This window comes from Gymnoscopelus braueri (assembly GCF_963280865.1).
Source record: "Gymnoscopelus braueri genome assembly, chromosome: 23".
NCBI classification, from domain to species: Eukaryota; Metazoa; Chordata; class Actinopteri; order Myctophiformes; family Myctophidae; genus Gymnoscopelus; species Gymnoscopelus braueri.
Window position 1 is genome coordinate 7,417,941 of NC_137625.1, and position 23,812 is coordinate 7,441,752.

Sequence of the window (23,812 nt, forward strand, 5' to 3'; positions counted from 1 at the left end):
GTAAGTGATACATTGTAATTGAATGCAATCATAAAGAGATTGTCACTTTTAAGTAATTAGTGGAAAGATAAATCAATTTCTGTAGGCCTACTTTCAGTTTTTTTAATGGATCCTATGTTAATAAAGACCCCGCCCCCTGAGATTGGCAGTTATGCTTTATTTACAACATTAGGCTACTACATGTTTAAGGCAGTGAGTGCTGACATATTCTGCTGTTAGCATCATCTAATCTGAAACTAGGGAAAGTGTGAGTGATACTAACAGCACATGTCTTGTGACACCGTACTGTCTCGTTATTCAGCCTGTGTGTGTGTGTGTGTGTGTGTGTGTGTGTGTGTGTGTGTGGGGGCAGTAACCATTTTAGAAAGCTACAAATGTACCCTTTGTAAATCAATTTGAACCAGAATGAATGAAAACACCACATAGCTGTATTTTTTATGACTTAAAACAATTCACCAAGTAACTCAAAAAATGTACAATTTTACAAGTAAATTCACAATTAGAAAATAGTAAACAAAGTCAGAGATAATCAATTCAAGCTCAAAATACAAATATGACATTTTAATAAGCATAAATATGTTTTTTTCTTTAAATGTAAAGCCATTATTTCAGTGCAAATTTGTTTCTTTAGTTTTTTTCCTTTTTCTTTTTTGCATTCGTCTCACATTGTCATAGCAACCCCAACATTATGTCCATGTTGTCTTGTCATCGTTGTTGCCAACTTCACTTCATTGTCCCATTATTCCAAATTTCCACGGTAACAAATTGACCAATGAGGTTCCTCTTCCGTTATCTAAGATGATGCGGCAGTTCCACCTGGAAAAGTCACACAACAGACCTGTCAGTTTTAACAGACACCGCAAACTTGTCATTACAGGTGGAAATAAAAACATAAAAAAGCTCACAATACGACACGTGATCAGAACATGTCGCAGATTGGCTTGTAGATTGGCTGTTTTTGCTGCTTTTCGGCGTCACTGTTGCACCACGAAGTAGTAGGGCATTAATTTATGAAGAGAAAAGAAATACATAAAAAGTAGAAATATGGAGATACAAGGTTTCTGCCCAACAGCAACAATATAGTTTATATTGGCAAGTTGAGGCGATAGAACAAAATGATCAATTTCAAACACTGTACAATGTGAATGATTTTTCTTTTGTGGAACAAAAGATGACTTCATAGCGCTGGTCAAATTATTAGATTGTCCAACTAAAACCTGATTCATACTTCATCATACATCATAGTGTGCTGAACATAGCTAATATACAAGGCATAACATGGTTCTCCATTCCATTAACAAATGATTACAAATGGTATCCATATCATCCCAGTTGAATGTGAACTGGCCCCAGATGTCTTTCTTCATTGTACCGTGTCTCAATACCACGTCTCGACAAATTTGAGCTGTATCACTGAATAACCACACATTTTTATATGACTTTTTGTGATGTTCGCAATGTCTTGTGTTCAACAAAAACAAAATGTTTCAAAATAAGTCTAACATTTTGTGCATTGAAGGTTTCAGTTAACCGTTAAACCCATTAAAACTGGGAAAGCATTGTCATTTACTCATTTTATATTTCTGCGTTGGCTATTCAAAAATAGCAGATACAAGCTCACAGCACAGCAAGCTTGTACATCTGCTATTTTTGAACATTTTTGAAAAATCTTGAAAGTGTGAGAACTACTGATTTAGATGGCATTTGTAGAATCAGCCCCGGGTCTTAATGGGTTTTAACTGTGTGAAACGTTAATTGCTTTAACCTCTTCATTATGCCAGTCTTTCCAGACTGTCCACGCATGTCAACAGATGACGAGGTTAAGAGGTTCGTTGTTGGCGCGTGTTGTGGAAACGAGTTGTATCTCCCTTATCAGAGCTCCACTGAGGCGCTCCTATAAATAACTGCATTAAGTGGCCGGAATGTCACAGCTAGGAGACCCCTGCATTGGAGGGCAGGGAGGATTTTCCATTGTAAGCAACATAGCAAGACCTGCTGAAGCATTATAGCAAGGAGTTACAATCTGTCTGTATCACATATAGCCAAAGGATAGAGAAAACATTAGGTTTAGCGTTGGAGAAGGACGGTACACACGTATAGATGGATGGATAAATGGATAGATAGATAGATAGATACTTCCATTATGAAGTAAACAATTAAAACGTGGTAATTATTTGGCCTACTGGCAGTGTACATACAATATTTTGTGCTGATTGGAGCAGCGGTTTACGAGATAAGATTACAGTAGCACACACACACACACACACACACACACACACACACACACACACACACACACACACACACACACACACACACACACACACACACACACACAACCCTCTTGGTCTCCTGCAGAGCCACGCCATGAAACCACCACCAACAAATAAATAAAAACCGAAGGTCTGTGCTCATAAATAACAAGTTTGAGGTTCTCAAACTTTTTCATGTCAATGACCCCCAAATGAATATGTATTTGGCCACGGACCCCCATCTAAAAATAGTTTGTGGGAGTGACCCCAAGAAGGCATAAACATTTTCTAAATTATTTGAAACAAAATAAAAAGAATGTTCCTGCTATTTCGGCTATTTTTGAATAGTCTTAGTATAAAATGGGGTTAGAGTGGTAAAACTATATTAACTAAATATGCTGGGGACCCCCTGAAACCCCCCATGGACCCCTCTAGAACCTAACAGTATGTACTGTACCCTCGCCATGACAGGATAGAATCCCACCAGCGCTTCTCCCTGCAGCACCCAGTCCATTTATTCCCTCCTGCTGTTCATCTCATAAAGGGAAAATGCAAAGGGCAAGTTGACCACCCATTCTCTCCTTTCTAAAAAGGGGAGAAGAGATTTTTGGAAAGGGTCCACTCCCCCCAAATCATCAAAGCATTGTTGTTGTTGTTGTATTTTTTGAGTGCAGGCCCATTTAATCTACTTTAATTGTCATACTCTGGTCCTATATGCCAAAATAGTTCTTCTGCATGGATGAGCGTAGCGGTGGGTGTCATGTCCTCGCTCACCCCGGTTTTCCTCTTTGTCTGTCTTTGTCTCCGTCCATCCCTCTGTTCCTCTCCTCTCCTCCTCTCTTTTGCTCTGTTCTCTCGTCTCTTTGTGAGACAGGTTGAGGGCACCAGCTGACATCCACATTATTTCCCATAGGCACTCTGCTCCTGTCATCCCTCTCTCATACACCTCTCTGTTTGTCTCTCTCTCTCTCTTGCACATTTTGACGCTGATGCTAAAATATATTGGATAGTGTACCGCCGTTGTTCCTGTACTTTAACTTTATTTCCATCTCATACAGCATTGTTTTTTATTTCAGTATTTTATTTGTATTATCTTGTTGTATTGTTGTGTTAGGACAGTCTCTGTGGAATATGTCCCACCAACATTTCACTGCGTGTTCATGTATGTATGACAAATAAACCCTTAATTCTCTGTCTCTCCGTCTCTGTCTCTCTCACTGTCTCATCTTTCTTTTATCTCCCTCCTTTCTTTTCCTCCCCCTTCCTCTCGCCTCCCATCTAACATCCCAGCATGCACCAGCACGGTGCATGCTGGGATGGCGCCGCCCCCAGCAGCAGTAAAAGCATTGTAATCATACCACAGTGTTGGCTGCTGACAGATTGTGCCGTTTTCAAACCACAGAGATGATGACGCGTGCGCACACCTTCGACACTGTGTCACCGACACCAAATAAAACTCCCGCCTCGTTAAGAGATGCCTTGCACACACCTGACAGAGCAGAGAGAGCGGTGGTTACGGGCCCTTTGTCCGCTGGGAAGCCCCAGCACGTTAAAAGCCTTCACCTGGTGTCCTTGTCGTTTAGCTGTCTAAAGGGTATGGTCACACATGCGCGACTGAGGGGAAGTAGCCAACGCATGCAGAGGTGTCAAGCTGTCGCGTGGAGTTCAACATAGTTGTACACACAAATGCACCGCAACCGGAAGATCCACCCCTTCACTCGTGTTGCAGAGTCGCTCAGCCTTAAGCCCAGAACACTGATATCTCCCCAGTCCTAATATCTCTGTCTTGGCATACAGTACGTGGTCCTAGTGTCCTAATGTTTTGGCCTACGGTACGTGGTACATCTGTGCTAAGATGGCTTTATTTATGTTTTCCTGATCATGATGTACTCTGTGATGTCATCTGATAAAATAGCTTCAGTGTCTGTTGTGAACTAATTGTAAATTGATCGATTTATTTAAAGGAAGGGCCTCCCCCCGACACAGGTAGGGATGCTGTTGTTTTAGTGCCTTCTTTCTCTGGAAACTCAAATAAAACTGTATACCTGTATATACTTACTTACTTACTTAGGCCTTTAAATTCCCTGAGGAACATAGGCCATTGATGAAACTCCTCCATCCCCTTCGATCTTGTGCCTTCCGCTCCAGTTGTTGCCATGACAGCCCTTGCGCCTTCATCTCCTGCTCTGTGGTTCTTCTCCAGGTGGCTCTAGGCCTTCCTCTCTTCCTCTTGCCTTGCGGGTTCCATGTTAGCGCCTGTTTTGTAATTGATTTATTGTGTCTTCGCAGTGTGTGACCTATCCAATTCCATTTCCTCCTCCCGATTTGTGTTCCTATTGTGTCCTGTCTAGTGAGGTCCCACAGGTTGGCATTGGAGATGGTGTTGGGCCAGAATATTCCTAGGAGGCGTCGGAGGCAGCGGTTGAGGAATGTCTGTATTTTGTTGAGTAAGATGGTCGTTATCTTCCAGGTTTCTGAACTGTAGAGTAGGGTGGATTTGACGTTTGAGTTGAAGATTTGCAGTTTGGTCTTGCGTGAAATGTCTTTTGCTTTCCAGATTTTATTTAGTATGTTGAATGTGGTCCTGGCTTTGCCTATTCTAGCACTGACATCCTCATCCGTTCCTCCGTCCACCGCGATTATGCTTCCTAAGTATGTAAAACTGGTTACCTCCTCTAGCTGCTTTTGATCCATGATTATTGGGGTGTTGTTCTTATTGTTGATCCGTATTACCTTAGTTTTTGCTGAGTTGATTTTAAGCCCAAGTGAAGCAGCTGCTGTCTCTAGTTTGCCTGATTTTTCCTGCATCTGTTGGTGTGTGTGTGCTAGGAGTGCTAAATCATCAGCAAAATCCAGGTCTTCCAACTGTTCGGTCAGGCTCCACTGTATGCCAGTTCGGCTATTGTTCGTTGCTTGTATCATGATCCAGTCTATACAGAGGAGGAACAGGAAGGGCGAGAGCATGCATCCCTGCCTCACCCCAGTCAGGACCTCAAAGGCCTCTGATAGGCAACCTTCATGGAGGACACGACACTGCATCCCTTGGTAGGTGTTCTTAATAATGCTGATCAACTTTGGGGGAATGCCATAGTGCGCCATCAGTCTCCACAGCATCTCCCGATCCACACTGTCAAAAGCTTTTTCAAAATCTATGAAATTGACATAGACAGGAGAGTTCCATTCAATCGATTGTTCGATGATAACCCTGAGTGTGGCTATCTGGTCTGCACAGGATCTATTATTCCTGAAGCCAGCCTGGTTTTCCCTCAGTTTCCCATCGACTGCCTTTTGAAGCCTCTCAAGTAGGATGCGGTTGAGCACCTTCCCTGGTGTTGAAAGCAGCATTATACCTCTGTAGTTTTTACACTCCCTGAGGTCTCCTTTCTTGGGGATCTTAACAATGATGCCATCTTTCCAATCTGATGGGACATTTTCTTCCTCCCAGATGGTTTGCATGAGCTGGTAAAGCATGTTGGTGGAGGTTTCGATGTCTGCCTTGAGGGCTTCGGCTGGGATCTCGTCTGGCCCCTCTGCCTTGCCTCCTCTGAGGGCCTTGATGGCCTTCTTGATTTCTGTTTTGGTGGGAGGGTTGCAGTTTATCTCCAACAGGTTTGTGGCTGGTGGGATCTCTGCTGTCTGTTGGGGGGACTCTCTGTTGAGCAGTGTTCTAAAGTGTTCTGTCCACCTCTTTAGTTGGTCTTCCTTAGTTGTGAGTAGTGTACCCTGTGTGTTTTTAATGTGCGCTTGTGTCTGTTGAAACTTGCCTATGAGTTTTTTCGTAGTCATGTAAAGTTCTTTGAGATTGTTTTTTCCTGCTGCCTCCTCTGCCTGTTGTGCCAGATCCTCTATGTACTTCCTTTTATCCCTTTTGACACTTTTCTTCACTTCTTTGTTTACTGCTTCATATTCTTTTTGTGCTTTGGCCTTTGTTGCTCTGGTTTTACTTCTGTTTAGTACCTCCTTTTTCTCCCTTCTCTCACCCACTTTCTTGTATGTTTCCATGGAAAGCCACGGTTTGTTGTTTACCTTCCTTCTCCCTACCACTTCTTCACATGTCTCTTTCCATATTGTTTTCAGACTAGCCCATTTATCCTCCAGTGATCTAGGGGTTTCTTGGTTTTGCAGATCTTGTAGTGCTTGGAACCGGTTGTGTAGTGTGACTTGGTACAGTTCTGATGTGCCTATATCCTGAAATTGCTGTATGTTGAATTTGACTCTTCCTTCTCTATGTGTTGTGCGTTTTAATTTTAGCTGGATTTTTGCTGTAACTAGGTGATGGTCAGATCCAGCGTCAGCTCCCCTTTTCACTCTGACATCCAACAATGAGCGCCTAAACTTTTGGCTAATGCAGATGTGGTCAATCTGGTTTTCTGTTACATGGTCAGCAGACACCCAGGTTGCTTTATGGACATCCTTGTGTTGGAAAATTGACCCACCAATGACCAAGCTGTTGTCTGCACAAGCCGCTGCAAATCTTTCTCCGTTTTCGTTCATGGTTCCTAGTCCCTGTCTTCCCATGTTCAGTTCATAGCCATTGTTGTTTCCTCCTATCTTTGCGTTCATGTCTCCCATCAGAATCATGATGTCTTTTCCTTTTTTGGTCTCAAGTATGTGGTATAGTTGGTTGTAGAAGTGTTCCTTGATTTCATCGTCTGCGTCGTTTGTGGGAGCGTAGCACTGTACTACCTGAAGGTTTATTTTCTTATGTGTAGTTTGGAATTTAGCTGTAATAATCCGTGAGTTGACGGGTTCCCAGCTGATGAGGGCCCTCTGCGCTTCTGTGGAAAGCATGAACGCAACTCCCTCTGTATGTGGTGCCGAGTCGTCTGGGTGTCCAGAGTACAGTATGGATTCTCCGCTTGCCAACTTGACCTGCCCTGACTGGAGCCATCTGGTTTCACACAGACCAAGGAGAGATAGTCTGTACCTCTTCATCTCCTCCGATATTATAGCCGTCTTTCCGGCTGCGTACATAGTTCTCACGTTCCATGTAGCGATGTTGGTGGGTCGTCTAGGGGTCAGAAGCTTCGGACGCACTGTCTCCTTGCGGTTTTCCATGTACGTCGTCATGTTCTCTTCGGTGTGGGGCACTGAAGAGGCTTCCTTTCCAAGACGTTGGGGTTTTAAGTTTTTCATCAATGTTTCTGTAGCAAAAGAGTTTTTTTACAAGTTCGGGTTGCTAGCCCAAAGCCCAACCTTCCACCAGTTATGGCTTCTGGAGTTTTGGAGTTGGTTTGTTAGTCCCCTCCCCCTAACCTAAAGTCTTCCAGGCAATGGATTACAGTCTCATACCACGTGAGACCAGACAGGTTTTGGGTCGTGTACAAGCTGTCCCGGCACGTCAAGCCCAACCAACTCCTGCTACTGTGTAATGAAAGCTGCGGCTAAGGCAAGCATATCATACCAGCAGCGCGAGACAGATACCTGTATATGGAAATGTGGAAATAATACTGTCATTGCCAAAAAAAAATGTTTTTTTTCATCATGACTGAGCTTGTAGATTTGCTATATTTGAATAGCCAAAGTATAAAATAGGGTTTAAGTGGTTAAACTGATTTTGAAACACATTTTGCTGGGGACCCCCTCAAGGGCCCCCGCGGGTCCCCGGACCCCACTTTGAGAACCACTGTTGTAGATAAAGCAGATTCAGTCCTTAAATGCCAAGTTATCTAATCTAAACCAGCAGTATTTCAACAGAAACAGGCCATAGAAGTAAAAAATAATTCCAGGTCAAGTCACAATTTCTCCTTTTCAGGTTAACGTGTACACAGCAGGCAGTCTGTAAGACATAACCAAGGCAGGGAAGAAGGCATGTGTGTATAGCACATTTCATACAGAAAAAAAATAAGAAGAGTTCAAAGTTGTGCTGTGCACAAGCCGGCAGGCTCTATTAGCTCAATGGTAAAAAAAAAAAGAAATGCAGCACTTGTGCAGGAAACCGGGTTCAAATCTGGGGTAGAAGAGGAAAGTTACATAGGCTTTAAGTCTGACCAGTCTCAAATGACCTTCCCTTGTCCCTAAAAGGAAACTCCTTCCAGCTTCTGAAGGCAACTATACTGTAAATGTACCTCCTGTGCTTTTGACAGTCAAACCACAACCACAGGTTTGACTGTCACGCACCTTTATATCTTATCTCAGGCACTATGTGTAAATATGTAGATTATTTGTTTGTTGTCTTTGATTGATCCCTCTTCTCTCTTGCCCCCCCCCCCCTTCTTCTTCCCTTGCACAAAAACGAATTTCACCCACTTTTTTACTTCTGTAAACCTGTGATGTGACATTAAAGCTAGCTAAAGATACATTTTGATTCTGAAGGTCATTGTTACCATAGAAGTTGAGGAGTGTATTATGCACCTGTGCCTGGTGCTCTTATTAGACTTTCTTTATCTTTATTGGTCATTTCTGTGGAATAGGAGTAGGAGAGGATGACTTGCAACATAGGATTAGTATGATTCAAGCCAATGACCTGATCATAAGCTGTGTGTGTTTGTGGTAAACCCACTAACTGTCTGACCGCACTGTAGCCTACTTTCTAGTGGTTCACTTAGTTGGAACGGCTCTGTTCCTAGTATAATGTTGTGTGGTCTGGTCACATTGTGATTCTCTTCATCCTCTCTTATCCTCATATCTGTTTGTCATTCTGTTCAGCTTCTGTACACCCATACAAAGAGGTTGCAGTGACTGTACTGTCGCGCGTGAGTGTTTCAACAATGGGGAGTGAGTCAGTCATTTACTGACATTGTCTGTTTTGCTGGACTGCCAATTAACCTGTAATCTATTTGTGTCTTTGCCAGGCTGCTAATGGACATAACCCTTTGTTTCCCCACACTTGTATGATTCATATTTATCACTGTTTAATTATATTTGATATCTGTATTTTTACTGGTGAATATAGGTTGTATAGTTTTTCTCAAGCCATGAGCATAAAGTGTGAAATTCAGGACACTCATGCTCAAAATGCAATGACGCATGAGCAAATCGGCGAGGCGCGAGCGAAGTGCGAGTGCACCATGGGATTTGATGTATTCAACCTTGTTTTTTTCAATTTCAGCCACTAGATGGTGTTTGTTTAGCTAGGCTTATACAAATCTGTTTACTGGCATGTTTACTTTCTTGTTGGTGGTCCAGAGTAGAAGGGCCAACCACAGCGATGACTCACAGGCCGGTGGCTTTGTGTCATCCACGTTAACCCTTTAAGACCGGGGGACGCATCTGTGTAACCACTTTATCCATATTTTATACTTTAGGCTATTAAAAAATAGCAGATATACAAGCTCATAGCGCGGCACCGAGTGCCGCGCTATGAGCTTGTAGATCTGCTATTTTTTTTTTAATCTTGTTTTTCTTTTGCAAATCTTTGAATATATATCTATAAAGCAATTGTTTTTTACTCAAATATTTGCTTCTGGGGGTCCCTGGATTTTTTTTTTTTTTTTAGATGGGGGTCCGCAGCCAAATACATATCGTTGTGGGGCTCCTTGACACTGACATTAATATTATAGCAACATAAGTGTTTCAGAAAACTGTTTTAAACTGATTTAGAAGACATTTGTAGAATCCCCAGAAGCAATAACATTTTAGCTAGAAATGCTCGCTTTAAATATATATATATTCAAAGATTTGCACAACATTTTTCACGATTTTTCAAAAATAGCAGATCTACAAGCTCATAGCGCGGCACTCGCGCTATGAGCTTGTATATCTGCTATTTTTGAATAGCCCAACAAAATCTAAAAATGACACACAGATGCGTTCTCAGGTCTTAAAGAGTTAATGACCTCTGGGCTCTGATGGCACTGTGATAGCTGGAGCACTTGTTAAAGTTAAACAGCCATCACATTTGATTATGCCGGAGACCAGGCTGGAAAATAACTAGAGCCTGATCCATGCCAGATTGTTGTGCCCGATGCTGATCCCGAATTTGGAGAGTCCTAGACCAGCGGTTCTCACACTTTTTTAATTTCAAGGACCCCCATAACTCTGAGAGAGTACTAATGGAACCACATGGACATGGTCCAAATGTTTGTGTGATAGGAACACTTTATTATTATTTTTTACAGAAGATTGAAATGTCTGAAAATACAAATTGACATGAATACAGGAAAGATAACGTGTAAACAAACAAACAAACAAATAAACAATTTAATTTGCACAACACTGATGATAGTGCTGTCAAACTAATCTACGAAGCCACCAGAGCTGCAGCATCACTTGGAGAGAGACAACCGATAGTCACTTCCAAGCTAGTCTCAAATCTCTCAACTATGATGAGCAAGCTTTGAAAGCCTCTTATCAAGTTGCATGAAATGAAAGAAAGAAAGAGTTCAATATGCAACACAATTTTGTGTTGCATATAATAGCCGTCTCTCTCAGCTAACGAGTGATCCTTGGCCTAAGCTAGACCACAGATTACCGATGTTTTGACTGATATTTTCATTGATATTTTGACTGATATTTTGACTGATATTTTGTCAACAAAGTGCAAAATCTATTCTATTGAATTTGGAGAAAAAAAACTAGTTTTATCATGTTGCGACACATTGTGAGCTTGTAGATTGTCTATTTGTGAACATTTCTGAAAATGTGTCCCCCACTGAAGACATTCTCAATATAGGTTCAAATGGGGACACAGTGCCTGCATGATCGCCGACACCGAGGTCATCAAAAAAACATCAAATAAAGGCTGATATTATAGGCCAAACCGATATATTGGCCTGGCTCTAAAAAGAACTCATTCCACCAGTTAGATTCTAGTATATTTAGCCTACACAGTATGTCTGCTCTTCCAGCCTTTAGGTCACCAAGCAACCACCGTCTCTGGAGGACGTTGTTGGCTGGTGTTGACAATGGACAAGGAATTTAGGAATGGACCGATCTCAATGTCCAAGTCCCTCTGTCATTATGGTGTCATTGTGTCACTACCAACCAGATGGCTCTCTTATCTCTCTCTGATTCACTGAGAGCTTTTTCCTGACTAGTTGCCAACCAGGACAAAGCTGCCGGTTCTAGTGTCACGTTATCATGGAGGTGGCACTGGGCACGGGGTGTAACGTGTGCCACCCGCTGGAAGCCATGCAAAGGCTGTACATGCGTGCGCTCTCTCTCTCTCTCTCTCTCTCATAATGTTTACATTAGATGTTACATTAGATGCTAAATATGATTAAATGTTTAGACGTCGACGGCCCAGGATAAAGAACCTAATGCACGGCACAGTTCCATTTTGGCACCTTAAGCGCAAGACTGTTTCTCTCCCATCTGTACAGTATATTATGTTGCCATCACAGTTGCATGTGATGCACAGTTCAATTAAGCAATATTACACGAGAGGGTGTGCTTTACCGTCATTATTGGCACGCCTGTGATGCGGTCAGGAACGAGGCGAAGCCGAGTTCCGCCGCGATCACAGAAGTGACAATAATGTAAGGTAAAGCACACCCTCGAGTGTAATATTGCGATTATACAACAGTTACCAACAAAACACATCCAAATGTATTCATATTGTGGGGCAATTCATAATAAAAAAAATTTGCTTATCCGTTTCCCTGTATTGTAAAGAGAAGAGTTTATTTGACTGAGACAAAATAGTCCCTGTAGCAGCGCAGCACTCTTGAGTCATCTTCTCATCAACACAGCTGATTCCAGTAGGCTATATGCTCCGTCGTACGATCGTGTTACGTGGCCAAAATAACTGATCTACAAGCTCACAACGCGTCAAGATGGCGATGCGTTGTGAACTTGTAGATCGGCTATTTTTGCCGTGCGATACCTTCGTACGATAAAGTATAACATACACTGGACTGTTAACGAAATGGGTAGAAAGCTATTTCAGCCAATCAGATTGCTTGGTCTGAACTACCTGTTGTATAATGTACATTATACAACAGGTAGTTCCGACCAAGCAATCTGATTGGCTGAAATAGCTTTCTAGCCGTGCTTCAAACCAGCATCATAGCACGGGCCTAATCACATTAAATAAATCACTCCGCACTGCAGTCCGCACCTGATTAGACCATATATCGCACAGCTGTGCTGTGAAGTCACGCTGTCCCACGGTAGGAAAACAAACAGACAGTACCCACCGCGGCCACCGGAGAACAAACAGCTACGCAAAATGGACTATGTTGTTAATTTTGACTTATTTGGTGGACGGTTGATCAATGGTTAGAAGAGAGCACACTAAATCGCCTAAAATCTTATAATAAAAGGAATAACTGGAAAAAAGTGTGCTTTATTTCAATGGTAACATCCATACTGTATAAATATCCTCCTGTGTTAAAGTAAAATTACTCCCATTTCGTTAACAGTCCAGTGTATGTTATACTCTATCGTACGAAGGTATCGCACGGCAAAAATAGCCGATCTACAAGTTCACAACGCATCGCCATCTTGACGCGTTGTGAGCTTGTAGATCAGTTATTTTGGCCACGTAACACGATCGTACGACGGAGCATATAGCCTACTGGAATCAGCTGCGTTGATGAGACGATGACTCGGAGTGCTGCGCTACAGGGACTATTTTGTCTCAGTCAAACAAACTCTTCTCTTTACAGGGAAACGGATAAGCGAAATGTTTTTTATTATGAATTGCCCCACAATATGAATACATTTGGATGTGTTTTGTTGGTAACTGTTGTATAATCGCAATATTACACTCGAGGGTGTGCTTTACCTTACATTATTAGCACTTCTGTGATCGCGGCGGAACTCGGCTGCGCCTCGTTCCTGACCGCATCACAGGCGTGCTAATAATGACGGTAAAGCACACCCTCTCGTGTAATATTGCTTAATTATTAGCCTTGTTTTTATGCCCTTTAATTACTGTTAATACTTGTGCTGCTGCAATGTTTGAAGAAGCCAAACAAACTCTTATTTAAAGGTAGGGTAAGTGATATTTTTTGGTTAAAACAAAAAGTATTTTGTTAAAAGGTTAAAATACTATATTCTGATAGTAATCATTGCTATAGAGTGTTTGTTCAGTAACAGATGTCTCCCTGTCTCTCCAGCTCTTTAATAAACAGAAAATACATTTTTCGGTAGGTGTCAAAATCTCAGCCAATCAGGAGAAAGTACCCATTTTTAAGCTTAATTTGTAAAGTGTTCCAGTTAAAATTTTGTCTGCTCATTTCTTAGTGTCATCACTTCCAATTTCACTTGTTTAATCTATATCCTGATTGAGTTCTCTGTCCTGGTTGGATAAAATTGGAAATGAAACTAAAAAAAAAAAAAAAAAAACTACAAAATACATTTTCTGTTTTATAAAGAGCTGGAGAGACATGGAGACTTTTTATATGGACAGGACACTCTATAGTAACGAGCACTATCAGAACATAGACCCATTTTGCAATTATTTGAATAATTGCAAATCACTTACCCTACCTTTAACTATACACATAAGATGTAACAATAAAGACCACCATGTAACCCCTTTCTCTCTCTCTCTCTCTCTCTCTCTCTCTCTCTCTCTCTCTCTATCTACTGTACTAGCAACTGTCCATCAGCTGTTTTCAGATGGGGGTCTGCAGCCTAATACAAATCAATTTGGGGCTCATTGACATGAAAACACACACACGCACACGCACACAAACACACACACACACTCTCCTCTCACCTGTCGTAGACTCCTGACGTTGCTATTGCGGATGGAGTCCATCAGGCTGTCGTGAGCGGACCTGAGCGGGGTGGAGGGCCTGCTGCCCCGGGCCTCTTCTGGCACGCCCACAGGCCTCAGGGCGCTCTTCAGCTCCTTCAGGATGCTGCTCGGCTCCTCCTCCTCCTCCTTCTCCTTCTTGCCCTTCTTTGTTTTCTTCCCCTTCGACGTCCTGGACGCCGGTACCTTCGTGCCGGCCTCCTCCTCGTGCGCCCGGATCACCTCGGCGATCTTCCTGGTGGGCTGCTGCTTCTTCTTCTTGGAGGGAGGGGCCGGGGGAGGGGGTGGTGGAGGAGGAGGAGGCGGGGGAGGAGGAGGAGGGAGAGGAGAGGGAGCGGGAGGAGTGTCTTTTTTCGGGGGCGGAGCGGAGCGGGCGAGTTTCGGGGAGGAACAGGGCGAATTGTAAGGAGATGAGCCGGACATTCCCTTCTGTGAAGAACGAGAGAGAGAGAGAGGAACGAGATGATTGGTTTCTCGTTTTCTTTTAAATATTAATGTTATATTATCATTCAAATATTAGTGTTTCACCAATTATTTGGGGGCCCACTTGAAATATCCTAACGGCCCACCAGTTGGCCCCCGACCCACAGGTTGAGAATTGTGGCTATAAGCCATGAACAGACATTATAGTCTTATTTCAACACTTGAGCCAGAGGTGGCCTTAAAGGAACACATCACCCATTTTCATAAGTGGGCCCCCAAATTATTGGCAAAAGACTTTAGATTTGAATCAACGTTAATATTTATCTTGTATCTTTTCTTAAAACCCTTGAAATATGTGTTTTCATAGTGATACCAATATAAAGTATAGTATGTTAGTTCGGTTGATCAAAGTCAGAACACATTCGATTGATTGATCATTAAAATAGACATGCTCTGATAATGGCCACCCATCTGACCACTTAACACGGCTGCCGTGTTATATTAAGAAAAGCTTTCTTTTTGTTAGAAATGATAGAATGATTGGGTGTAATTTTTTTGTAGCTTGCTTTAGCAAAGCTGCTCTATAAACGGGCTGCGATAAAAGGGGCGGAGAAAGGGGCGTGCAGGTCCTTTCATATTTATACCCCTACCCAGGAAAGGGGGCGTGGCTGTGGAAAGGGAGCGTGCTTGTAAAAAAGGATCCAACTGTTGCTCTGACTGTTAGCGTCAGGTTACAGAGTGTGGCAGTTTGATTGACAGCCTCTATTTGCAGGGTGCCGCCCCCTCTCAGCTCTCAGGCAGATGACACAGAGTAGGAGAATACTTTAAACCATTTTTAAAAAAATGGTCTGCTTAGGGTTAGATAAAAACTCGATTTTGTATTTTATAGGTTTTGGGGCATTTTTTTCCCAAAGTTTTATTTGCTCCTCTATTAAAGGAAATAGCTATAGATGGAGTCTACTGTGTACAGATGCAGCAGTCATTCAAGCCAGATAAAACAAATTCATAATAGAATGCACGTTAAACAGTACTTTTTGCCCTAAATCCCCCAAGATTAGTTTAGCTTACAAGCTGCTATTGTGACTGTGTAATTACGGGGCCAGGCACAAGCATGGCTCCGTTTTGATATTGGCTTTATTCTCTATTCTTCTGCCGTTTTTGGCAGTTCTGGCTTAACTGTGCATACGCTTTTTACGAAACTCGGCCATATGGTAGATGGTCATGAAAAACTATCAAGAAATAATTCCAACTTTGAACAGGTACAACTCATGCCCTGTTTGACCTACAGCCATGAAACTTTGACACACACATGCGTCTACTCATGATGAACAACTTTCACACTCTGACTTTTGACCTCTGACCTTTAGATCTCCCACTATTTTGAATGATATGAAAAACATTCATTGGCTCATAAAAGCTTCATTTTTTCACTTATGGAACATCCGCCACTAATGTTTTGTCGGCATAGGTCCAAAGTTTATGTGTAAAAGGTTTTGTGCAGATTGCTCAAAAATCCCAGGAGGAGATAGGTTTTAACTATTGCAGTTTTATGACAATTATTCATTTGCCCCTAACACATACATGCAGACTCACATTTGTTTGAAACTTTGCAGTAATGTAGAGGGTCATTCCAAATATCACTGAAACCAATCTTACTCCAATTGGTCAAATGATGGCGCTGTAGATTTTTTTTTAAAATGCAAACTTTAAACAGGCAAAAGTCTTGCCTCGTTTGGCCGACAGCCGTGAAATTTGCTTACACATGTGCCTTGACTCATGAGGAACACATCTATCACTTTGACCAGTAAGCTCCGCCCTTAGATTGTCCACAATTTTGAGCAGTTTGAAAAACACTTAAACCCAGGATTTTTGAGCAATTCGCGTGAAACTGTGTCATCTGTGTGAGGTCCTTTTTCACCAGTTCAGGTCTGTTGGTCCAATGGCTTCTCTCTACAGCATCTGCCTGACAACCGCAAGGTCGCCAGTTCAAGCCTCACTTCATGCAGACTTCATTTAAAGTGCATTGCAAACAACATGACTGTATCAATGAATACATGTGCAATTGTTAAAGATAACATGAAATGCTTATTTGAGAGTATGTTTTTTCAATGTATGACATACTTCATTGTGAAAATAGCCGATCTACAATCTCACAACTTTTCAGATAGCAACGTTGTGTGAGCTTGTAGATCGGCTACTTTCACTAGTTTCTGTTCCGAGGAGACGTACAATTTCTCTATCGGTAGATGGTTAGGGAACCAGTGATCTAGAGTAGTTAGCAAAACAGAGGCTTGGTTCATCAGGGACGGAAAGACTTGTATATATCAACAGACACTACCAGGACTATCATATCTCTAGCTCATTGAGAAGAAAGGCAGCCTATGAGTCCGGAGGTCACTAGTTCGATCCCTGTCCCCGACGATGTGTTGAGGTGATCATGATTTGGCATTCTTAGGCTTACGCATATTATTTCTTGAGGTTAGGGGTAGGCATGGTTTTACTGAGGTTAGGGTTAGTGAGGGTTTAAAATGCTCATGTTAATTGCATGGTTTTCTTTCTCTCAAGTTCAGTCTTCTATGTCTCTATGGCTTATTGTGTATTACTTATCATTGCTTCTTTCTTTTTTCTTTCTGCATTCCCTGGCCCCGCTTAACGCTGCTCGCAGCTATATATTTGTTCTTGTTTTCTTTCTCTAAAGGCTTACAACTCAATAAGTACCAAGTGTGTTCAGTTACATACCAGTGCAGTGGTGCGCGGGTTAACGGCTCCGTCTGGTGTCCCCTGCTGGCCTTGCTGCTGCTGCTGCTTTTGCTGCTTTTGTTCCTGCAGACGTCTCTGTCTCTGGCGGTCCTGGTTCCTGGTCAGGATGCCCGTCATGCTCATCCTGGGACCCGGAAGGTTGAACTGGTAGCCCAGCTTTATCAGGGTGTGGTTCTCTCTCAGGAGCTTCACCATCTCCATCTCCACCTGGCACACAGAGAAAGGTTCTGGTGTAATTACTAATATAATGGCTTCAATGTGTATTATTGAGCTATTGAAGTAGACTGACAGACTTACCTACTGTATGGTGCTGTAAGTGAAATTCTTTGGTTAAAACAAGTTACAGTTTCTTGATAAAAACTTAAAGCTCTATATTCTGATAGTAATCATTGCTATAGATTGTTTGTTCAGCAACAGTAACAGTCTCCCTTGTCTCTCCAGGTCTTTAATAAACAGAAAGTACATTTTCAGGGGGGAGAACCCCCACAACGATCATTTATTAGCTTGTGTTCCATTTCCAATTAAAAATGTATCCTGGTATCCTGATGTGCAATTTAGCTTACCGGTAATTTCTTTTAGCTACAGAGCTGAAGAGACGAGGAGACCCCTGTTACTGAACAAACACTATATGATTAGGCCTACTATCAGAATATAGACCTATTTAACATTTATTTGAACAAAAAAAACGAATACGTATTTACCGTGGCACCTTAAGTGTCACTTGGTTAAGGGGTCAGTTAAATGTCTAATGATTGTGTCAAACTGACCTGTGCTCCACACATATGTCTCTGGTTATGGAAGCGTAGTTCGGTCAAGGTGTGGTTTCCCGGCAGGGCCTGGACCAGTGCCATCACACCTTTCCCCGTCACGAAGTTGGACTCGATGTTCAGGCTGACGATGGAGGAGTTCTCTCGCAGCATCTTGCCGATGGCCAGTGCCACGGGGTCGTCTGCCCGCGTGTTCGCCAAGCTGAACGCTCTCACGTGCGTGTTGGAGTGCAGCGCCTCGGAGAACCGGATCAGAGTTCCCTATAGGAGCGGAGGAAGGTAAACAAATTAATACAGCAATACCAATATATCAGTTTGGTCAATATATCGTCCATTATTTGACTTTTTGGGCGTCATCGGTATTGGCAGTTAGGGGCCGTGTCAACAGAGAACACCTTTTCAGCTGGCAGCGCCAGTGTGCCGCGCATTTCTATGGTAAAGACGAGCTGGTGCGCTCCTCTTCCCTGTGCCGACCATCGTGCATCAGCGCTCCCACTTTCACGCTGCTGTCCATACGCATAAAAAAGCCAATCTATAAGCTTGAGCATGAACTTGAAGATCGGCTATTTAATATATCTTTTGAATAGGGCCTAAAGGACGACTTCAGCCATTTTCGACCTATATTTATGTAATTGGTCCTCACTAATGCTCATTATAATATGGTACCATTTTTGTCTACTTGTCTACTCTCAGAGAAGAAGGGCTGTTCAGAAACCTGCCTAACAGTGACATCATTGATGGAGAATCCAAGCTAATAGAAACTGCAGGCTTCCTGGAAAGTTAGCATGCTATAATAGAAGCTGTTGTTCTCGCATTAATAAAATAAAAAAGAAAAGCCAAATATTGTTTGGAAAAAAACCTGCCTAACGATGATGTCACTGGTAGGCGGGTTTCTGAAGTGTCCACAGCCCTCCTATGAGAGACAGACCGAGTAGAAACAAATTATACCATTTTATCATGAGCATTAGTGAGGACCACTTATATGAAAATAGGTTGAACATGGGCAAAGTCATCCCTTAAGTGGTTAAATAAAATAAATTTATTTATTTTGTATTTATCAAAAAGTTTTCAATTTGTTTATTTATTCAATTGTTTGTTTGCTTATAAGTTAAATGTTCTAAAATAGAAACTTTGATAAAATCTTTCAAAACAATTTAGCACATTTCAACATGAGTCAGTAATCGGTGGCCTAGGACACTCCAAAACCGTGATCGGCATCAGACCCAAAAATCTGAAATTATTATGGAAAACTGAATGAACCGGCTAATGGGAGATTTTGAAATCCCAACTGGATCATGGTTTGTTACAAATGGAGGGCTGTAAATTAATTAAAAACATGAACCACATGTTCTCCTATATAAGATCATACCCCAACAGAGCCTCACAATGTACCCTCTACTTCCCCTACACTATCATATTTCCAACTGTAAATAATACTAATGGGACTGGCTTATGATTTATAAACCTTTCAATAATGTACAGCAAAGTCTTCCAAGAATGTGTGAACTCTGCCCAGGGACACAATGCTAATCCCAGGATTATGAGAAGAGCAGAGGTCACTCTCTGCTAACCTTTACATGTATTTTTTACAGTGCAGTCTTCACCGAAGACATGAATTAATACATATAGTTTTTTATATTTTTCCCCCCTTTTTTATTTTTTGTTGTACATAATGTTATCTTTTTCTGTTTTTTTGTATTGATATTTGAACTGTGGTGCCACTATATGTCTATGAATTGAATATCAAGGACCTCGTTGGAAACAAGGCCGCAAGGACTTTTATGAACTGACCTTTTAGACAAAGTATTTTAAATGTAACTGTGCTGTTTTACATGTTTGCATAATCAAATATTCAATCAATCAATCAAACCTGGCAACAGTCATGGAGCACGAACAAGCAAAAGCTCACATGGTTAAGGAATAACAGAATAAAATAGTCAGATAGAATAAGACTAAATATATACAGCAATAGCACACTTTGAGGTGCTGTGTGCACCGGTCGTGTGTGTGTGTGTGTGTGTGTGTGTGTGTGTGTGTGTGTGTGTGTGTGTGTGTGTGTGTGCGTGCGTGTGTGGTTTCTAAATGGGCAAACAGATGGATGAATTTGAAGCACTATAACTCACTGATCTTCCATTCACTTTTTTAAAAGTCATTTTAGTTAATCCAAGGTGCCGACTGCTTTCTTGAAGAGCACTTAAACTCCAAACCACTTCATAATGGATCCCACTTGGACCACTTAGCAGCAGATTGTTCACAGATACACACAGCACTGTGGGAACACATGTTGAAGAATGCTTCCCTGGGTGTCTCAGCCAGAGGCGTCATTTCAGGAAAACAAATAAGGGGTGGCACAAATAAGTTACCACTTAAGCCCTGTTTCCAAAATAGGAATGCCAGGTTGAAAGTGGTTAATAAATAATGGTTGCAGACAAGAAAACACGTATCTATAACATGTGTCACATGTGACATGTAGATGGACAGACATGGATTGAGATGCACTCAGCGTTGAGCTGAGATCAGATTAATCTGCAAAAAGAAAATCACAGTTGGGGACAATAATTCATAAAATAACTGAATTTGAGGTTAAATGTGAACACTAGGGATTGGCAAAATAGCATCCCTATAGAGCGTCGCAGTTCCCGCCCACTTCCTGTTTTTTTTGGTGCCGGAAGAAAAAACTCAATGCATTTTTCCATTGACATTTCCAAAAATATTTATATCTATTAATTTAAGCCTCGAATCAAGCCATCATGACATGACATGAATCATGACCATAAAACGTTTGATTCTGTGATAAATTTTTTTTGAAAACGGCAAAACAAAGGGTATTTATTAAATATAGTATATCATATAATTAAATATAAAATTTAAAAAAATCACAGAAAAAAACGTTTTATGGTCATGATTCATGTCATCTCATGATAGCTTGATTCGAGGCTTAAATTAATAGATATAAATATTTTTGGAAATGTCAATGGAAAAATGCATTGAGTTTTTTCTTCCGGCACCAAAAAAAACAGGAAGTGGGCGGGAACTGCGACGCTCTATTCTGAGCATGCATTCCGAGTTGTGTTAGGAGCTTGTAGATCTGCTTTTTTTTTTTTATCTTGAAAGATTTGGTAAATTTTACAATGGGGGTCCGCGGCCAAATGCATATTAATTTGGGGGTCCTTGACATGAAAAGGTTTGAGAACCACTGCCTTTAGTAGACATTAACGGTACGGAAGACACTGAGACGGATGGTAGATAACTGCTCTCTTACCTGTGAGATATCATCGATGTTGTTGAGGTTGACCTCTGTGAGTTCAGGGTCGTTGCTAAGGACTCGCTCCAGGGCGTCGTCCACCACGATGGGGTTGCCGTCGGCGCCAGCGTCGGCCGGCGGAGGAGGCGGAGTCAGCAGCCTCTGAGGCTCCGCCCTTGGCGGCTTCAGGAGCGTCTGAGGGTTTAAGACCCGCGGCGGCGGCAGGCCGGAGTCCTTCGGCGGCTCGGGTTTCACTTTATCGTCCTCTGTCTCTTCCTCCTCCTCATCCTCTTCTGTTACTGCTTCCTCCTCTTCCTCACTCTCTTCCTCACTCTCCTCTTCTTCCTCTTCTTCGTCGTCCTCTTCCTTCTCTTTTTCGTCTGTACACGCTTTCTTCTCTTTCTCGTTGTCTCCATCTTTTTCGTCCTCTGCCTCGCTGTTGCTTTCCGTCACACACTCCCCTTCTCCTCCCTCGTCCTGGATTTCAGTTTAAAAATTAGTCAGTTGCTACATTTTCCATTTAAAGTTGTATTGTGTCAATGTTGTTTTGTTCATCAAATGTTATGTTGTCCAATCTGAATGGTAGAGTATGTTAATACAATATAACTCATACATTTGGGGTGGTTGTATTTGGTCTCCCTGCTCTTCTATTGAGACATTTACAACCTATTTTGGACATGACCGTTGACACAATCTTGTTTCTGGTTTGACAATTTTTTTTTACCTGAAGGTCAATAATTACTTGTTATAGAGCAGAGGGGTGATTATCTGTCAAATTGAGTTAGCAATTTTAAGTATCTCGTCTTGTCTAAAATTACTCCCTTGAACCTTAGCATCCCTATTCTGGGGGGAGCATTTGCCAAAAATAGCTGATCTACAAGCTCACGCCTAGTGAGATTTGGTGTAGAGGGAAACAAGAGTGGACCAAGAGCCGACCCTGGTCAACTAAGTATTAGTTTACTAAGTATAGAGGATTAAATGGTTAAATAGTTCCTCATGTTACATCTTTGCAGGGGGAATTACCTATACTTATTTCTTACTTCCAGGGAAATTTACATCAAAACCACATTTTGCCAAAACAACAAATCCACGTTATCACCCACACTGACCGGCTTGGGACTTTCCCCTTCTCCTCCTCCTGCTCGCTCCTCTTCCAGAAGTTTCCGGGTCTCGTTCTCCCAGTACTTAGTCAGGGCATCTCGGCTGAAGGTCCCCGTTGGCGTCTTTTCCGTCTGGTCCCTCTGTCTCAGGCCGATGGGAACGTTGTCGTCGGGGTCCATGTCCACTAGCTCCTTCTCCAGTTCGGCCAGCTCCTCCGGGCTGAGGGAGGCCAAGAGTTCGTCCTCGTCGACATCTTCGTACTTACTGAGCTCACGACGGTACCCAAACTCCATGGTTAATCCCGTTCAGAGCGGAATGTACAGATTGTAAAGTAGAGAAGCTACAACGACGGCAGCTAAAACATTGAAACAAAAAACTATCCGGACTGTCTGAGATATAAGTGGACAACTATATATTTTTTCCAATTCTGAAGAAAGTCCACGTGAATTTTTTTTAAGAATTGTAAGAATTGAAAAGTGAGTCGGTGCCTGGCCTGATACGAACGTTGATGTGTAGAAAAAATACTGTAGGAGTTTCAGGATAGACAGGATCCCCCTTGCTGTTGGGACGATCCAAAGGTACGGGGAGTGCCTCAAGTCCGATCAAGGTGCCTCCTCTCTGGGGCAATCGTCTGCTCAAACCAGCCTCTGTCCCGAACAAATCCCAGACAAAGAGTGGATATACAATTTTACCACTCCAGTCTAAACTGGATCTATCCCGGTTGGCAGACCCCTGACTCCAGGGAGTGTGTGTGAGTGTGAGAGGGACAGCATAGGGGACCTATGAGTCCGTCTACTCTGCTATCTAATCCCTCCAGCTGCTGTTTAGGCCTTAAGAGAGGGATCAGAGAGGAGTGTAGCAAAGCGTCAGCCTGGGTGATGCAGGGTCTTTTTTTAGGGAGGCGCAGCTCTTGAGTGGCTGATCCATAAAAAGCCGGTGAGGTCAGCCCAACCCCACGCACCCCACAGAGACTCAACCTCGCAACCATGCTGTCAGCGCACCGCGACTGGGCTTTGTTAACGGCCAAAAAATAGACCAGGCAGAACCTGTCCCATTACTGAAAGGTCACTGGTTTGATTTCCGATAGCAGGGGGGAGCTACTTGTTCTATAGGCCCCATGACGAAGCGGTACACTGGTAGTAAACATCATGGCATCTTTGAGGGCCTCCTTTTCCCTCCAGGGTTCTTGGAATCTCCTTATCCACTTAAACCCTATATACTTAGTTGACCGGGGTCCCCCAGGGCTCTATGCTAGGTCTGCTCCATTCTTCCCCCTACACCAAATGTCTTCGGCAAAAATCTGCCAACTGTTTTCGCCCAGAATAGGACGGGGTTCATGTGACCTTTCACCCTGATTTGGCAGCCATGCCGTCGACAGCCAGCCAGCGTCCATGAACAATCATGTGTCATATGACACTAAACTCATGTCATTCTGATCAACAGGTTCAGCTAAATACCTTAACTCTTGTATACGAGGACCCTGTCTTTTGGGGGAACATTTGATGGCAACCCCACTCTTGATTTAAGTTGAAATGAAGCATACATTATTTTATTTTTTAAAGCACACATTGGTAGCCTAGCATAGGAATATTTATTTGAAAATACATTCAAAACGCTG

At 42.4% G+C, this 23,812-nt stretch overlaps 1 protein-coding gene across 1 annotated transcript; it reads right to left on the reverse strand.

Annotated features, from left to right (window-relative positions):
- Positions 1 to 406: 406 nt before the first annotated feature.
- On the reverse strand, positions 407 to 22,981 carry lmod2b (leiomodin 2 (cardiac) b). The gene is made up of 6 exons (XM_080420859.1): positions 22,203 to 22,981; positions 21,112 to 21,570; positions 17,850 to 18,110; positions 17,062 to 17,289; positions 13,861 to 14,328; positions 407 to 816 (listed from the first exon to the last, which is right to left on the reverse strand). The coding sequence occupies exons 1-6, from the start codon at positions 22,485 to 22,487 to the stop codon at positions 790 to 792; spliced, it is 1,728 nt and encodes a 575-aa protein (XP_080276985.1). The 5' UTR covers positions 22,488 to 22,981; the 3' UTR covers positions 407 to 789.
- Between the last annotated feature and the right edge of the window lie 831 nt (positions 22,982 to 23,812).